The following is an 18,361-nucleotide window of genomic DNA, read 5'->3' on the forward strand; positions in this document are numbered from 1 at the left end:
GGAGGCAGGAAGACCAGTGACGGGGGAGCTGGGGTCATCCAGGCAAGAGATGGTGCTGGCTCAGACCAGGGTGGCAGAGGAGAGGTGAGAAATGGTTGGACTCTGGATGTATTTTTAAAAAGAGCCAACAGGATTTGCTGATGGGTTGAATGTTGGGTCTGTGTGTGTGTGTGTGTGTGTGTGTGTGTGTGTGTGTGTGTGAGAGAGAGAGAGAGAAGTTAAAGCTGATTCTGAGGTTTTCCCTGAGAAATTAGAAAGACTTCGTCGTCCTTTGTTGAAACAGGGCTGAGAGGGGCAGGTGAAGGAGTGGCCGTCCTTCGTGCTGTCGCCAATCTTCCCAGCTCTCCGCTCTCTAGCACACGCAGGACTGCAACTGCCCAGCCCCCAAGGAGGTGAGATGTGACTAGTCAACTTGCTTTGGCCAATGAAATGGAAGCCAAATGGCATGTGCCACTTCTAGACAGAAACTCACCCCCCTTTCCTGCCCCAGCAGCCACGGGAGCCCAGAGATGAGCCCCTTTCATCTGGGTCCCTGGGGTGGACAGCACGGGACAGAGCCCCAGGGCTGTCGGAACCCTCCCAGATTTGCAGTGGTTAGGGCGGCATGCCCTGGCCTATCCCGCGGGTGAGGGCAGAGAGCAGGAGTCTGTCTGGAACTGGTTCATCTAAGACGCCGGGTAGGCCTCCAAGTGGAGGTCTCAGTGAGCAGGACCCTGAGACTTGTGTCCACCCCACCCAACGTGCCCTGGGGAAGGTGTCCCTGCCTCTGTGCTTCCTCCAGGACCACCCAGAGGAACCCTCCCGAGGTGGGGTCCAGGCGAAGGGGGGCAGCAGGGGACACGACTGGCAGCCGAGAGCATGGGGGCACACAGGAGCGGGGATTTAAGCCTCCTCGTCCCCTCTTCCTGCACTGGACCCTCTGATAGAGCAAGCAGGGCAGAGAGAGGCCAGAGAGAAGGGGACACCTGCACACGGACAGAGGGGAGTGGGGCTCCACAAGTGTGTCCCAGACGGGACAGGCCTCAGAGCCAGTCAGCTCGTTGAGATGCTGCCTCCCACAGGCTGAGTTTACTTAGGTTGAGAATGACTAATAAAAATAGCATAGTTTCCTAAGATGTTTTTGTTATTCTATTCATACTCTACATAAGACTCTATTGCTGTTTTCGTTGTTGTTGTTGTTGTTGTTATCATTATCATTATTATTATTGACTTGGGACGGTTTGGGGAGGTGCTAGTGAGCTGTGATGGGCTGAAGCCCCTCAACATCAAAACACCAAGCCCACCCACTGCCACCAAGAGTGGAGGGGTGAAGGGAGGAGGGAGCAGGGTGAGGGAGGGTCTGGCCTGGCCACCTTGCCTCCCCACCTGCCCCTCACCGAGGGCTGAGGCCCCAGAGAGCCCACCCCTGGCTCTCCTCTTGCCGTGGACTCAGCCCCTCCTGGAAAAGAGCATCGAGAAAGGGCCATATGGGCTCCTTCCCGCCTCCCCCGGGCTATTTCAGGCTCCCTCACTCGCCTCGCCTTTCCAGCTCCTCAGGCCTGCTCTGTGTGTGTGTGTGTCTGTGTGTGTGTGTGTGTTTATGTGTGTGTGCACGTGTATCTGTTCCTCTGTCTCTCTCTGTCTCTCTCTCTGTATCTCTCCCTTTCACTTTCTCTGTTTCTCTCAGTTTCTGTCTGGCGGTTTATCTCTGTGTATCTCTAGCTGTGTGTGTGTCCCTGTGTCTGGGTCTCTCTCCCTCTGTGTCCCTCTGTCTCTCTGTCCCTCTGTCTCTCTCCATCTCTCTCCCCCTCTGCATGTGTCTCCCTTGCTCTCTGTCTCTCTCGCCCTCTCTCACTACCTCCCTTCCTGGCTCCTCTGTCTGGTCTCGGCCTTTCTCTAGGTCCCCCTCAGATCCTGGGTGTAACTCTGCTATCTCTGAGAGGCTGGGACACAGGACAAGGCTGCACAGCCGCTGCCCCTCCCCCAGGCTCCAGCTTTGCTTCCAGAAGCTGGAACCCCGACACCCCGCTCTGGTCTCCGCCAGCAGGGAAGGGGGCAGCCCCTGGGAGAGGACCCTGTACCCTACAGCCGTGTCATCCCAAAGTGAGGAGGAGGCAGCCTCAGCTCGGGCAGCTTGGGGCCAGGCCACCTTTCATCTCTTCGACGTCACCCCCCAACTAGGACCAATGACAGAGTCCAGTCCTGCTGTATCCACTTGTGGACAGAGACTCTGGCCTCCCGAGTAGAGCAGATATAAAGCAACCAGGAATCCAGGAAGGAGCCATTCCAGAGCTCGGTACTGCTGTCACCCCACTTTTCAGATGAGGAAACTGAGGTACTGCTGTCACTCCACTTTTCAGATGAGGAAACTGAGAACCACATTTCCTCTGAACACTCCAAAGAGGAAAAACTCCCACTTGCTCTGTTCTACACCACGGTCTCCACAGTGTCCTCACCCAGACCACATCTCCCCAGGGTCCGTGAGAACCGGCCCGGGCCTCCGTTCATTTGCTGAGGGCCCTCCCCCTCGCCTCTGACCAAGACCTGGGGAGCCCTAGGGCCCCGGGCTCCGCCCTCTGGAACAGGCCTGGGAGCCGCGGGGCGCTCCCCACCAGCCAGGAGGGCCTCTTGGCTCAGCTGTCTGATCCTTCTCAGTCACCTTCTCCCCCCACACATACAACCCGGCCCTCCCAGCAGCTCTCAATGGTTAATTTTGTTCTGAGCATTTCCAAGGGAATGTGCACATTCCGTGGACCGACGAGACATCCCGGGACGGTGAGACCCGGGGTTCAGCTCTCCAATCCAAAGGGATCCTGCCACTGCCTAAGGACCAGTGCCTTCTGGTCCTGTGACACCACGGTGACAAGTGGAATACAGTCTCTATCCTGCTCTGAGGTGCTCACTTTAGGATGACAGATACAAACCATAGACACGCACAGAAGTAAATAAACAAGGTCACTTCAGCAAGCAGTATGTGCGGTGAAGAAAAGAGTGGGGAGGGTCGGAGGACGAGACAGCTGAGCTGAGACCCAAAAGGTCACTTCTTCATATTTAGAGGAAGGAAATTCAGGCAAGGGACAAGCAAGAGCAAACGCCCTGCAGTGGAAAACAAGCCTGGTGTGGCTGGGACTGCAGGGAGGCCAGCGAGGCAGAGCAGCGAGTGGAAGGTGGTCCCAGGAGGGGTGGCAGTGGAGGCAGAGGTGGGCTGGCAGTCAGGGGCCCCAGCCGGGGGCCGCTCTGCCCCACATTCTGCAGAAGCCAGCACCAGCCCTGCCCACTGCCTCATTCCCAGATGCAAAATGAGAAGGCTGGATCAGAGCACCGGTGCCCACACCTGCTGGGCTTCAGAAAGCCCTGGCGAGCTGGTTAGAAATGCAGATTCCTGGGTCTCACCCCAGGAGCACCAAGAAGAAGGTCCAAGAGCAAGGGCCTGGGAATCTGTATTTGAACAAGTTCTCTGGATGATTCTGGGGCATAGTCAAGTTTGGGAAACACCAGATGGATCAGATTCTCAACCGGGTGTGGTCTCCAGGCATGGGCCTCAGGAAATTATAGGCCAAACCGTATGTTTCAGAGGATGCATTTCTCTGGGACCGAGGTCTGTGGTTTCACCCCAGCATCATAGAGCCCATAGCACCAAACAGCTAAGAACCTCTGAACTCACGCACAGCTGCAGTGTCCTGGCTCAAAGGAATTAGGTCGGGGATGGAGGGCACGACCCCAAATTCCTCCAGTTCCCAGATGTCTCCTCGTTGTGCCAGTAGGGGGCATCTATTGCCCCTCTTACTGGGACCAGCCCCCGACTTTGAGGAACCACCTGTGATAGAGTGATTGCTTTAACGGCCCCAGTTCTTCAACCCTCCCCGTATCCATGCCCTTGGCCCTGGAAATCTGCAGCGCCCCTACAGCAACTCTGGGTTCAGCCATGTGACTTGCTTTGGCCAATGGGATGTAAGCGAATGTGACGGAAGCAGAGGCGTGAAGAGCGCTTGCACAGGACAGCTTGCTCTGGCTTTCACATCTTTGACATCACATGAGAACACGCCCAGGCCAGCCTGTTGAGGATAAGAGGCCCGGCTGCCTCCATCACTGCAGCCGAAGCCAGGGACCACCAGACATGTGAGCCCGGCCCAGCCTAAATCATTCACACCCCAGACTCTTGAGCTGAGTAAGTATTTGCATTGTACGCCACTGAGGTTTGGTGGCAGTTGTTACACAGCGTGACTGTGGCAAGAGCTGGCTGACATGCCCCTCTTCCACTCTCGGGCCACATGGTTTAGGGGGAGCTGGCCTCACCTTCTGTCCCAGGGGTGGGCATGTGACCAAGGCTGGCCAATCAACATGATCCATTCCCTTTGGCCACACCGATTGGTTCAGGGCTGATGACATAATCCAAGCTGGCCAATGAGAGTCAGTTCTGGGACTTCTGTTTGATCCTAGGGGAGGAGGATCTCTCTTTTCCATTGCAATTATTGGAAGGACAGGAGGTAAGCTCAAAGCTTCCAGGGATGACCACAGGGCAGAGTCCACCTGGGAATGAAGCTAACCCAGAGGAAGGCAGACAAATTCCCACACACTGCTCGATGCAGCCACGCCACGCCACCACCCGGGACTTCCCTTACGAGACTTTCTATCAGGAAAGACCGTCAGGTCCCTTTTCTGCTTAAGCCCATTTCAAGTGAGTTTCTCTCAGCTGCAGTGAGTCCTGGAGTCCTGGATAACAAGGTCGACTCCTTTGGGACGTCTGCCCAAGCCCCAATCCATTCCCCCGGCTCAAAGCTCTGCCCCCCTGTACACACAGGACTGGGGTGTGTAACCCTACACCCCCACGCCCAGAAGAGAGCAGACTGGACCAGCCACGGCCACCTGCACCACGCCACCCAATCAGACTCTCTCTCAAGACTGTGAACCACAGACTCGGCCACTAGGGGCTGGGAACCCAGTCACGGTAGCAGCAGAGCTGTGGCCTAGAGGCTGCAAATGGGCAGGACAAGGGTCTGCTCACCCCTCATGTTTGCTTTTGGCCTGCACAGCAGGCTTACTTTTAATTGAATGAGTTGCCAAACTTCAACCATCAAGAGATTTCACATAAAAACCTGGAGTTTTGGCAAAACGGACACCTTGGCCCCACGTGGGCCCCCACCCTACAGTGATAATGGTCGTCGGGAGCTGAGCAGCAGCTGCCCCTGCAGACGAGGTGATGCCCCCAGCTCCCCGCCACCCCTCTTTAGGGCACTCTCTGAGCTTCCCGGTCTGGCCCCTGAAGGATTGTAGTTGGTGGCTCTGGACCCCAGTGAGGTCCCAACGACTCTGGCCTCCAGGTGGCCCCAGGCCTGACCTGCGAGGCCCAGGGACTCCACCTTGGCCTGGACTCCGTCGGCAGCAGCACCCTTCTAGTAAACTCCCCTTTATTCTTATTTGGGCTCAAGTCTGCTTCTGTCACTTGTGACCAAAAAAGTTTAACCACCACAGTCCTACAGGCAGCACAGAGGCCCGAGGTCACAGCATCCCTGCAAGATGGTTCTGAGTCTGGGACCTCAGAATTTAAACAGGGGAGACGACCACAGGGGACCCCTTCAGCTCCTCACAGCGTCCCACTGAACGCCTCTTCTCGGGAGAAAGAACGCCTGACAAGTCCATGGGAATGACAGGCTTCTTGCTGCACACAGAAGGCCTGAGAAGTTCCTAGAATCCTAAATGCATTCAGCACATACTCACTGAACCCTTACTAAGTACCAGCTCATCTAGGTTCTGGATGTGGCATTATGTGAAATGGACCAAGTCCTGCCCCCATGGAGCTAGCACCCGAGCAGGGGAGAGAGCTAATAAAGAAGATAAATGAGTGTGACACGTAGTCGGTAAGACAACAATTAGAGTGATGGGGGAATAAGGTGGGAGGGGAAGTGCTGGGGGGGGGTGAGGTCGCTCATTTAGACGGTGCGCTCCTCACTGAGAAGAGGACACTTGAGCAGAGACCTGCCCAAGAAGGACGGGAGGCTTGCAGATATCTGGGAGAAGAGTTCCCAGCAGAAGAAACAGCAAGTGCAAAGGCCCTGAGGCAGGAGGGTCTTGGCCTGTTCAAGGACCAGCAAGGAGGCTGGTGTGGCTGGGGCAAAGCGACTGGTGGGGAGAGGAGGTCAGAGAGGCAATGGAGGCAAATCACAACGGGCCGCAGGCTTTGTTAGACGTGCGGCTGTGACTGAGTGAGACGGAACACGCAGGAGGGTCCTGAGCAGGGGAGGGAAGGGATCTGACTTTGATTTAACAGGATCCCCCTGGCTGCTGGGTTGGGGCCACGGGCAGGAGCAGGGAGCCTAGTGAGGGGCTACTGCCTTAGTCCAGGGGAGAGGTGCCGGGCACAGGCCAGGGCAGAGCTGGGAGGACGTGGTCAGCTGGGGCTGGATTTCGAGTGAAAAGCTGGCAGGATTCTCCAGTGGGTGAGCTGTGGGACGTGAGAGCAGGAGCCACGAGGGGGACTCCGAGGCCTGAGCTCCTGGAAGGTGGCGAGTCACGTCAACAGTGAGGAGGCGGGATGCGTGGGGCGGACTGTGAACTCCCAGAAGGGACGGCCACCACTCCCTTAGGAGCCTGGGCCCACTGCCCACAGATCTGCCAGGTTTTTGAGAAAAGCCATAAATCCAGATGTTTCTGAGAAGCATCTCAATTTTCAAATGTTGGCAACTTATTCAAAGACACTGTAAACACCACAGGGCCAAACTAAACAGATGAGACAGTTCGGATCTGACCCGCGGGCCGTGGGTCTGCAGCCTCTGACACAGGGTCAGGTCACAGCAAGTGCCATTTATCGAGCGCTTGCTGGGTGCCAGCCAGGCACCCGCGTTATCTGCTTTAACCCCAAGGATACTCTCGTGAGGCAGATATTATCATCCTCATGTCCCAGGCAAGGAAACTGAGGCCCAGAGAGGGCAAGCCCCTACCAGAGGCCACACAGCAGGTGAGCGGCGGCCTGGGGGCTGGAGCCTGGACTGTCTGACCCTGAAGGCTGTGGTCGTGGGCTGCTCTGCTGCCTCCATCATCCAGACAAGAAAACAAAACCAAACCCTCATTTGACACACGAGGGAAGAAAAGCCTAGAGAGAGAGGGAGTGTGATTTATCCAAAGTCGCTCAGCAAGTTGGCATTGGAGCCTGGACTCGAACCCAGGGCTCATGACTCCTAGTGCAGTGCTCTTCCCAACAAGGCCTGTTGGAGGAGCCCGAGGAGCCTGAATGAACCGGGTTAGGGGTGGGGGGTGCAGCGCAGCATAGCAGGCAAGACGCGGCTCTGGAGCCTTCTGCTTGGGTGCACATCCCAACTCTGCGGCTTGGAAGCTGCATGACCTTGAGCATGTCACTTTATCTCTCTGTGCCTCCCTTTCCTCATCTGGAAAATGGGCGTAACCATGGCACCCACCTCATAGGGCTGATATGGGAATGAAGGAAGGGACATTGGTGGAAAGTAAGAGCCAGGCCTTTCGTAGTCCGAATCTTTGCCCAGCAGACACTCCTAACACGTGGCCCCTCTAACAGTACACCAGCACACGTCACGCACTGGAAGACCCCTGGCTGGGGACATCACGTGTCCTCACACTCGTGAAAATGCAGTCGTGTGAGTTAAGGGGCAGAAGAGCTGGGGTTTTCTGTAGAAAAAGAAGGGGAAGCAAGCAAGGCGTGGGGGCAGCTGGGGCTTCCCCTCCTGAGCAGGAACGGCCCCCCCACCCTCCGGTGTGCGTGAAGCGGGGTGGTGAGGAGCGGGCACCTCAGTGGACCAGGAGGGGCCCTGGCCCCCGCCTCTCCGCGTTGCAAGAAGACACTCCGAGCCCAGGGGAGGACCGACACAAACAGTCACAACAGGAAGCTGCACTCACCCGCATGCTGCCGAGCACCTACCATGCGCCGGGGTCCTGAGCACCGGGAGCCGGCTGTGAGCGCGGCAGACGAACCACCGTCACGCCACTCGCGGACAACACTCAAAGCAAACATGTGACACTGAAGTACAGTCGATGGTGGCAAATGCCAGACGAAAACTCAAGCAGGAAACGCGGACGGGTCAATTTTGAATCAGGTGCTTGGAGAGACCTCAGCACTGACTTAAAGAAGTTTCCAGAAATAGCCTTGTGGTGATCTGGGGGAAGAGCATTCCAAGCAGAGGGAAGGGCCAGTGCAAAAGCCCGGAGGCAAGTGTGCCTGGTGTTGGGGGCCGGTGTGGCAGGAGTCAGTGACCGTGGAGGAGGAGGAGAGTTGCTCAGTGAGGGCCAGAGCAGGGAGGGCTGAGGGCCACCTTAGGCCTGGGGAGGACGTGGCTTTGACTCTAAGTGAGGGGGCCATTGGAGGGGGCTGCACAAAGGAGGGACAGGATCTGACGATTACTCTGCTCCTGGGTGGAGAGCGGACTGAGGGGCAATGGCGGAAGCAGGGGGTGGGGCCGCTGTGGAAGTCCCGGGGAGAGATGTGGGTGCTCAGAAGGGCGGCAGCACGGAGGTGGCAGGTGCTCCCCCACAGCCAGCAGGTGCCCGAAGCTTCCCTGCACCATTTCACTGAATCCTTGCACCTCGGACAGTGCCAGCCGCTCTGATCCCCATTCTACAGGGCAGCCAACTGAGGCTCTTGCCCAAACCTCACTGCTGAAAAAGAGCCAGCGCCTGGCCTTCCGTTCGTCACGGGAGGGAACGGGCATCGCGCCCCTGATACAGGGGAGAGAGTGGATGTAGAGCCAGAGCACCAACATCCCACTCCTGCTTCCCGTGACTTGTCCTCCCTTCTCTCTGGCTGCCCCGTCCCACCTCCCTCCAGCCGTCCTCTCCTCACAAGCCCTCCTAGACCCTGCGGCCCGGCCCCTCCGTCTCCCGAGCCGCCCATTGCCTCAGGCTCAAACACACACAGTGTGAGGTCCAGCATCAGCTGTGTTCCCGGTTGGCCCCCACCCGCCACCCCATCTCCCCCACCTCCAGACCTTCACCCGCCCCTCCTCCAGGCCTTTACTCTGCTGCCCCCGCCCCCAAGAGCGCCCGCGTCTGTACCCCCCAGCCCTTTGAGCATCTAATTCGGAAGAGAAATCCAATTTGTGTGAAGGGCCCCCGGTGATTCTGTGTGAGGCCACGCTTCCATTTCTGTTTGTTGAAGGAGGTGGATGCTCCTTCTTGGAGGCAGGAGAAAAGGTTTCTTTGTGCCAAGTCTGGTGAAATTGTGTCTGTTTAGGACAGGCTGCAGTATTCTTTGTGAACGCCGTCGATTTTTAGTGTGGGAAAAGGGGCTTATTAGATCTCCCTGTGGCTGCCCAGAGCGGGGAGAGGTTGCTCTGAGCACAGACAGGAATTACAGAACGGGCACTGGAGAGGCAAGGACATTCAGCAGCTCCTTCTCACGGCGAGGTTAGGATTTCCTGGTTGGCGGTTCCATTGGGGTGAACAGAAAATGCAGAGAAAGCAAGCAGGCCCTGCCTGTAGCCTCCTGGGCGGGAGGGAAGGAAGTTGGTCCTCCATGTGCTCAGGGGTGGGGACAGGGAAGGGCAGGATTTTATTGGGGGGGTGTTGGGGTGTTTTTTCCCCTTCAAGTAGAAAATAAATTTTAAAATGGTCACAGAACCCAGAAGAAAGGTTGTCATAGCAACAAAAGTTTGAGGCCAGGGACTTCCAGCCACCCTTTCAGAGCCACAGCGGTGGAGAGGCAGGATTTGGGCACTGCCATCAGCCGGGGAAACAGCCAAGCTGGCTCAGACCTCCCCAATTTCTCACCAGCACTGACAGGCTGATCACTATTTTCCAAGCTCCCAGGGAGGAAAATTGTGGTTTTCTGGGAGGGGCGATCTCTAGCCAACAGTGATCAAGAGAAAAGAGAAAACTGCGAGTTTGTTTTATTTACGCAACTAACTAACCATCCAGATTTTTACTAACAGAGGACTGGGGGTGAGGGTCTTATGCTGAGCCCCCCAAAGCGCCCCCTCCTCCAACCCCCAACTGTACTATTCTCCCCCCTTATCACTTCACCCAGAGTCCTTTCTGCCCCAGAAGACGATTCAGGCCCCTCAGCAGCTGTGGGGCCTGGACGAAACCCTCTCTAGGCCTTGACCTCCTCCTCTGAGTAGCAGACACCCTGGAAGGGCCTGCCTTAGGGGGTTGGCGAGGATTCAACACGATCCAGCAGGTGAGTGGTTTTAACAGCACCTGATGCACATTAAGGGCTCGGTAATGTAAGCCAACATTGTTTTTAAGTGTTTTTCAATTAATAATTTTTAAAAATGCTCAGGCTTAAACATCCTGTGTCAAGCCCGGGATGAGCTACTGCCCGAGTCGGAGCCGTGACCTTCAGGGAGAGGCCGGGAAAGACCGCAAACAATTCAGAGGCTCAGCTGGTCGGCGAGGGCCAGGACCGCCATGAGGAAGGGACAAGACAACTCCGCTCCAGAGACGCAGCCTTGCATTTTTGAGTGTGTGCATAGAGGAAGGGATGAGGAGGCCGAGTTTCAACACGAAGAAACGTGGTGAGAGGTGACGGCCGTGTGTGGAGACCTCTACCCAGAGTGCGGCTGTGCCCCTGGACAAGGCAGGACGAGGCCTCCGGGGGAGAGGTCAGGGTTGGGCTGAGTGGAAAGCAGGGAATTTTAGCCAAGATGCCTTTTGAGGTTAATTTTTTTTATTACCTCCCAGAGTAAAAATTCGAGTCCTGAGGGCACACCAGAAGTGAGTCTGACGGGGTAAACTGGTCCGGGGCGGGGCCCTGTTCAGAGGCCCAGCATCACGGCAAACAGCCAGCATCGCGCAGATGGTCGCAGAAAAGTTCGGTCGGGCACCCCCAGAGGCGAGACAGAGCAGGCAGCACCCCAGGAAACCTCTGGTTCGTCGTGCCGAGGCCCAGCCAACACTTATCCTGCAAACTTGTACTGAACACCTACTATGCACTAGACACTACCCAGAGGCTGGGGACGGCTCAGGCCCTGCCCTCACAGTGACATCCTGTGGGGACAGGGGACAATAAGCTAGTGACCAAAGGCAGGCCTCAGAAAATTTCAGGTTGTGCCAAGTGTGATGAGGGGGATGAAGGTGGTGATGAGATACAAAGACAGGGAGACCCTGCCTCTGAAGGGGGATGGTTCTCTCCAGGAGACCTGCCCCAGAAGGCAGGTCTGGAGGTCCCACTGGAGCTGAGAAGGAGCTGGCCAGGGAAGATGTGGGGAAGGGAGTTGCAGACAGAGGGAGCAGCCTCTTTGGGTTTATTTTACACCTTCCCTCTGTCCTTCAAACCGGTTAGGCCAATGGCCTATTCCGGGCAAACTGGGGGTCATGACCACTCCCATCACATCTGAGTACACACTGTTACCACGCTAACATCAGAGCTGTGCATGCACGGAGGAGCTTTAACCTTGGAGAAAGAGGTCAATTCACTCAGGAGGGTCCCCACACCTGGACTTGTAGCAACATCGACTCGGGGGTTCCGGGTGGTGGGGACCAGCACCGCTGTCGGGCAGCTCTCCCCAGCCCTGCCGTAGCCTCGCTGCGCTGCGCCCGGGGCGCTCACCACCGCCCTGGCTGCCTCCCTCCGGCGGGCACAGGAAGGAGTGCGGGCAAAGGGAGCAGTTTGATCGGCCTTCTGAAAAGTCACCCCCCATTCGGACCGGAGCCTCGCCGAGCGCTCCCGCTTTCCTGCCTGCCTCCCTTCCCTTCCGCCGCGTCCTCTCCGGGGCGGGGGGCAGGACACGAAGGGCTCCTCCCGGAACGCACCGGACTGTCCCACTCTCACTCCCGTGCTTCCCAAGCCCCGTCCGGGAGCCGTTTGGCGCGGCTTGGGGATGGGGGTAGAATGACCCCCTCGGCTCCGGGCCCTGTGGATCCGCGGTGGGAGGGGCGGCCCGTAGCGACAGTCCTTGCACCCGCCCCCCAGGCGGGACGGGATGGGTGGGAGGTGCCCGGTGCCTCGCGAAGGAAAGAGGGGGAGGGGGCGAGCTTGGAGACGAGTTCTGGCGCGGAAAGGAACGCGCGCCCCTCGCCCGGCCGCTGGGGTGGGTGCCCGGGAGACGCGCCTCCCCAGGACACGGCGACGTCCCCAAAGGCGCCTGGCGCTCGGATGGAGCCTTGCCACGGCGGAGCGTCCGGAACGCCAGCATGCCACCCCCCGGACCTGCCCCACGCGCCTCCCCCGCCCCCGAACGTCCGGCCGAGCCTGCGGCGCGCGGGGGACGCGTCCCGGCGGCGGCGCGGGGCCCCTCGCCCGGCCCGGCCTGGAGGAGCGAGCGCGGGTCTGGGGCTCGGGGCCGCGCAGCCCGGGGGGCCGGGAGCCCAGCCCGCCGGCGCCGCCGCTCACTCACCGAGCCCGCCGAGCTCCTCCTCGCACGAGTACCAGATGCCGGTGTGGAAATTCCTGAGGAGGAAGCGGTCGTCGCCCGTCTCCCAGCTGTAGAGCGCGCCGCCAGGGGGGCCGTTCCCCGCGGCGGCGGCGGGGGCGGCCGTGCCGTTGGCCGTGGCGTTGGCGCCCGAGTTGGGGCAGTTGGCGCGCCCGCCCTGGCCGCAGCCGGGCTTGGGCACCCGCTGCGTGCCCTGGCACCAGTGCGTGGTGAGGAAGGCGGTGGTGGCGAAGAGCAGCGCCAGCAGGTTCAGGGCCACGGCCAGGAGCGCTCGGCCGCGGCGGCTCGTCTTCATGCCGCCCGCGCCGCCGGGACCGCGCCGCCGGGGAGCTCCGCGCGAAGTTGGCAGCCGGCGCCCGCGTCAGCGGCCGCTGCCCGCCGCGCCCCGGGGCTCGGGCGCCTGCGATCGGCGGCGCGGACCCATGGCCCCCCCGGGCGGGGCGCGCGGGGGGCGGGCGGCGGCGGCGGAGCGGCTCCGGCGCGCCCGGAGCCCGGAGCGCGAGTGCACCTCGGCGAGGAGCCGCTGGCGCCTGGCAGCGGCCACGGCGCAGGGCCGCGCGCCCCTCCGTGGGGAGACACCTGCAGGCGGCCGGCGACACTGTTCCGGCGCCCGCCCTCGCGGGGAGAGGGGGCGCCCCACGCCGGGCGCGGGCGGGAGACCCGGAGATGAAGGGACGCCCGCGAAGGAGACCCGCACCCCAGTGAAGGGCCAGAAAAGCAAGAAGGATATCAGACAGGCGCCCTCGGAGCAAGATCCTTCCCACCGGGCCCGTGGGGCGACAAAACCGGCCGGGAGGGGGCAGCCCACTCAAGAGCCGGAGACGCCCTGCCCGCGGGAGAGGAGGGCAGAGCCTGCTGGGGCTCCCCATGAGGGACATGGACCAGCAGGACCCCCCCCAGGAGGGAGCCCCGAAAGGCCTGACCTGCAGAGTTTGCTGGGCTTCCCACAGCCGAGGACCAGCGGGACCCCCTGGAAGGGGCGCCTCATGCTGAACCAAGAGCTGCAGGACCAGGCAGGAGGGGTGCCCCGCCAGGAATGCAGGGTTGCAGAGTCTGAGGGCTTGTGGTTCCCCTCGGGGTCACCCAGGGGGACTCAGGCTGTATGAACCAACAGGAAGGGCTCCCCTGGCAGGATGAAACTGCGGTCCCCTGGGCTCCCTATCATGGCATGAAACAGCAGGTAGTGGCAAAGAAGTGCCCCACACAGGATGCCAGTGTTGGGTATGACAAATGGACTTCCCCACGCAGGCCATCCCTCCCTGAGATCCTAAGCAGCGTGACAGAAAGAGGTCCCATGCCAGACACAAAATTGTAGTTGCCAGGCAGGGGTGCCGCACGGAGGCTGCCACCCCAAATCTTTAAGATTCGGGTGGGGGCAGAATGGTCGAGAATACTGACTTTGGGGTCAGGCCACTCTGGGGCTTGACCAGCTGTGGCCTTTGAACAAGTCACTTAGCCTCTCTGAACCTCAATTCCGTATCTATAAAAAGGGGAGGAATATTGGGCTGTTGTCATGGGATTCTGCCTATAAAAAGCATTTGGCACACAGTAGGTGCTCAATAAATGCTAGCCGCTATTATTAACAGCTGAACCAAGAGCAGCTGACCAAATTCGCACAAACCTTTTCAGTCTCTCTTGTGCAAAATGGGATTGCCCAACTGTGAGCACCCATCCCTCCTCTGCTCTGAGATGACCATGTCCCCTGAACTCCCTTCACCCTGCGCAGCGCATGGTGCTCGGATGCCCAGGGTGTGCAACAGTTAATTGCCTGTTGATTGCAAGAGCTGATTTGAATTCTGCCCAAGCTGAGAACTGCTCCAACCACCCCCAGCTTGTGGAGAGACAGGGCTGGCAGAATTCAAGGTTAACAGATTATGAATTGCCTTCCTCTGGTGGGCGAGCCTGCGTTCACTGTAGGCGGCCACTACTCTGCCTGGGGGCAGGTGAGAGTAATTGTGGGCAATGTCCCTGGCAGGAACCCACATGAAGGATGGCCAAGGGTCTCCAGACTTGTTTATTAGACTCCTTTTCTGGCCCTAGGCAAGGCACTCCCAGCTATTTTGAGGAGGAGGACCTCCATGCAATAAAGGTGGTATTGAGGGTATTGGTTGACAAAGAAAATATATGGTGGCCAAATAGCTACAAGGAAGCTCAGTATCGCTCTTTTCATCATCTGACTATCTGTACACGTTTGAAAACCAGCCCCTCAGATACGGGCTTGAGACGGTGGTTAGTGTGCATGTAGGTGGGGCTAGATGACCTACAGGCTGGGAACCCTGTCCTGGGCGGTCAAAGCCAGGACAGCCCAAGGGAAGTATGTCTCAGGGACATACTCTCTTACGAAATACCCAAAAGAAGCACAGAGGGGTGTGAAATTTCCATCTAAGACACTCTTCCACTCATTGAGCACCCACTGGATGCACAGCACTGGGGAGAAGAGACAGCACAAACAACATTACTAAGTGCATTGTAGGGTGTGCAGGTGTTAAGAGCCAGGGAGAAAAATAAAGCGGGGAGGGGTGGGGTAGAAGTGAGGGTAGCAGGTTGTGATCTTAAATCTGGGCTTCAAGGAGACCTCACTGGGAAGGGAACCTTGGAGCAAAGACTTAAAGGAGGATGGGAGCAAGCTATGGAGATATCCTGGGAAAGGAGTTTCCAGGAAGAGGGAGCAGCCAGTGCAAAGGCCCTGGGGTAGGGGGATAATGAGAGAGCAGTGTGGCTGAAGCTGAGTGGGCAGGGGAGGAGTAGAAGAAAACAAGGTGGGAGAGGTGATAGGGGGAGGGGATAGATCATGGCCTGTATAGGTCATTGCAGGAACTCTGACATTTACTCTGAGTCGGATGGAAGCCTCAGGAGGTTCTGAGCAGAGGGGAGACATGATTTGACTTGGCGTATAGCAGGACCAGTCCGGCTGCTGTGTTAAGAAATAGAGACCAGCTAGGGGCTAGCGAGTGAAGCCAGGCAAGTAATGTGAGCGGCTCAGACCAGGGAGGCGGCAATGGCAGTGGTGTTCTGGGTTGATTTTAAAGGCAGATCCAGCAGGATTTGTTCAAGGATCAAACGTGGGGTGTGAAAGACAACTTTGAGATGTTTGGCAAGGATGGAGCTGCCATTTGCTGAGACAGAAGCCTTGGGAGGAGCAGAGCTGGGGGCCGCAGGGAAGATCAGAAATTCTGACTGATTCTGTGCTCGGCCTTGTATTCAAACTGAAGATAAGGACACGGGGTGGAGATTATGCCACTGGAGGGAGCCACGTCATGTGTCCCCACACCGTTCCTGAAATGAATGCAAGCTCATTAGCCAGCCCCTTGGATACGATGGGTGTTTTATCTTCAAACAGTGAAACAGTTGGAATTACCTGGGGTGTGGACAGGTGTTAAAGAAAAATTATTCGGTTACATTGCTGAAGACAGTAAGGCAGACTCTATTCAAGGGACTGCTGCAGGGGGGTTCTCCCGCAGGGGAGAGAGATGGGGCTCAACTCGGAGTACGACAAGGACAAGAGGGGATTTACAGCCGAGGAGCGGGGGGAGGGTCAGTGGATGGAAAAGTACTAAGAGGAGACACCAGGGCTCGGGGATTCCGGCTACACTGACTTGACAGGACTCTTGCTGCCGGCAGCCCAGGGGGTTGAGACGTCGAGAGCAGAGGATGAGGAATTGGATTGGGTTTCGAGGCTGAGGGATTCTCACTAAACTGGCCTGAGTGAGCCCAGGTCAGAGCCCAAGGTCAGGGCTGGTTGAGAAGCAGGCTCAGAGCGGCCGACTCAGGATTGTTCAAGGAGAGTCTTGGTTGGAGGTTTCGGGGGGGATTTGTTTAGGAGGCCAGAAATGTGGGCCCGAGCCCCTGGTTCCCTTCTCCTTGGCCATTGCCATAGGCCAAGGCTGTCTCCCCGCTGCCCCCAGGCCAGCCCAGCTCCCCGCCCCTGCTGTTGATGCAGAGAGGTCAGCCCGAGGTGCCTCTGCCTGACCTCTGCAAATATCCGCATTGCCTGCCCCAGGACAAAGTCTAGGTGCCATTCCAGGTCCTCCGAGAGGGGCTTCTGCTCACTTCTCCAGCCCCTGTGCCCGCCCCCCCACTGCCACAGCCACACCAGTCACTTGGCAGATCCCGCTCAGACAGGCCTCCCGGCCCCGCCGCCTCCCTCCCTCTGCCCGGAGGAGCCTTGCTCTGTGTATCCTCGTGTCCTTCAAAGGGCAGTTTAAACATGGCTCCACGGCCAGCCTGCCCTGCCCCCGCCCCCACGCCGGCCCTTCGTCACCCTCCTCTGAGCTCTGACGTCTGTGTTCACACCTGTGTCCTCCCTGGGGGCCCCTCGAGGTCACCCCCGCTGGCAGCCTGCTGGCCAAGTTGGCCCATGAGCTTGTTTCCTTTGGCCTGGACGAAGCTGGCCTCCACAGCGTGTAAAATTTTCATGAGTTGCCAACATTCAATAATCATGAGATTTCACGTAAAAATCTAGACTTCCAGCGTCTCCTGCAAGACCAAATTACTTGCCAACACTGGGCCTGCGTTTTTGCTTGGCTACCACTGGCAAACGTCCCTGTACAGGGGCACGTGGGGCCACAGACCCGCTGGGCCCTTCCATGGTCAGGGGTACCTGTTGGGGGGCCCCTGGGGGCATTCGAATTTGAGAACCTGGACTCAAGGCCCAAAACATTTTTGATAAAACCTATCTGCAGTGTTAAAAGTCAGGATGATGGTGACATTTGGTTGGAGAGGTGGCTGGGAGATGCCACGGGTGGGGGCTTCCGGGGCTGGTCACATAGGTGCGTTCAGTTTGTGAAAACTCATCAAGCTTTGCAGTCGGTAACTGTGCACTTTTTCATATTCAACCAAATTTACCTGAAAAAATCGTTGCTATTAATAACGAAATTCATACTTTTCAGGAAATATGAATATGCTTTGAAGGGACATGACCCAAATGCATTTTGCTTTCGACTTTTCCTTGGAGTCGGCTGCTACAAAGACACTCGTTAGCTTCTGGGCCCCCTAAGTCACTTCCTGTTTCTTAAACCTTCAAAATAGAGCTTGGGAAACCAGAGCATCCCCGGCCTCTGGGCCTTCCTAATTATAGCAGGGGATTAGCCAAATTCCAGTTATCGGTGAGGTTTTTTCAACATCGACTCCCAAGGTATCTAAGCCTGGTACCCACTCCACTCCCCTGTTAAGACGGCACTCCAGGGTTTCGGGGCAAGCCGGCCTCGTGGTGCTGGGGTGTTTACGAAGCTGCTTGCTGCTCAGGCCAGTGTCCCCAGGGAAGGAAGAGCCCTTGCAGCTCTGTGCAATCAAACAAGTCCCGGGGGGTTCTCCGGAGGAGAAGGGAGCCCACTTCCTTAGGAAGTGATCAGCGGGAGCTCCTCATCCACGTTCTTGACACTGCCATAGCGCTTCCGACTATTCAAGAACTCTTTCCTGGGCCCGGCTCTGTGCCAGGCATCCAGGGAGCAAGACAGACCAGGTCCGCGCCTTCGTGGGGCTCACGTTCTGGAGAAGGAGACAGTACTAAACAAGGAAACAGCTTAATAAAGTCAATAACTGCAGATGGCGGTATATGCAGTGGAGGAAAGGAAAGAGGATGAGCCGGGAAGTGTTAGAAGATGGCCCGCATTGAGGGTGGGAGGTCGGAATTTGAACCCTGGCTCTGCCACACCTGGGCCACACCTGTCACTCAGAGTCTCAGTGTTCTCATCTGTAAATAGGGGTGGGGAGGTGACATCAACATGCGCTGAGCGTCACCACCACGGGGGGAGTTTTCCACACATTGTCCTCCCTCTCCTGTCACTCTCAACCCTCAAGGGGTTAGTTGTTTCCATTTTACAGAGGAGGAAACTGAGGCTGCTGGGAGAGGTTCCATCTGCAGCTCAGCACCAAGCCTGTTGGAGCAGAGGGCATGTAGAGAGAAGCCGCTTGGAGTGCTGGGGGGTAGGGGAGAGCTTCTATCCCGAGGCCTTGAACGCTCAGCCAGGAGCTTTGATCTTACTCCGTCAGGGATGGGGAGCCAGTGATGACTGTAGAGCAGGAGCATGACACGCCCAGGGCTGTGT

General features: G+C 58.0%; 1 protein-coding gene across 1 annotated transcript in view; it reads right to left on the reverse strand.

Moving 5' to 3' along the window:
• The window catches only part of GSG1L (GSG1 like), a 212,314-nt gene extending 199,705 nt beyond the window's left edge, over positions 1 to 12,609 (reverse strand). Inside the window, exon 1 of the mRNA XM_087449209.1 lies at positions 12,279 to 12,609. Within this exon, the coding sequence (XP_087305335.1) occupies positions 12,279 to 12,609 (331 nt within the window). The remainder of the gene's footprint in view (positions 1 to 12,278) is intronic.
• Between the last annotated feature and the right edge of the window lie 5,752 nt (positions 12,610 to 18,361).

The sequence above is a fragment of the Ceratotherium simum genome, chromosome 26 (genome assembly GCF_057802395.1).
Source record: "Ceratotherium simum simum isolate JZ-2026a chromosome 26, ASM5780239v1, whole genome shotgun sequence".
In the NCBI taxonomy this organism is placed as follows: domain Eukaryota; kingdom Metazoa; phylum Chordata; class Mammalia; order Perissodactyla; family Rhinocerotidae; genus Ceratotherium; species Ceratotherium simum.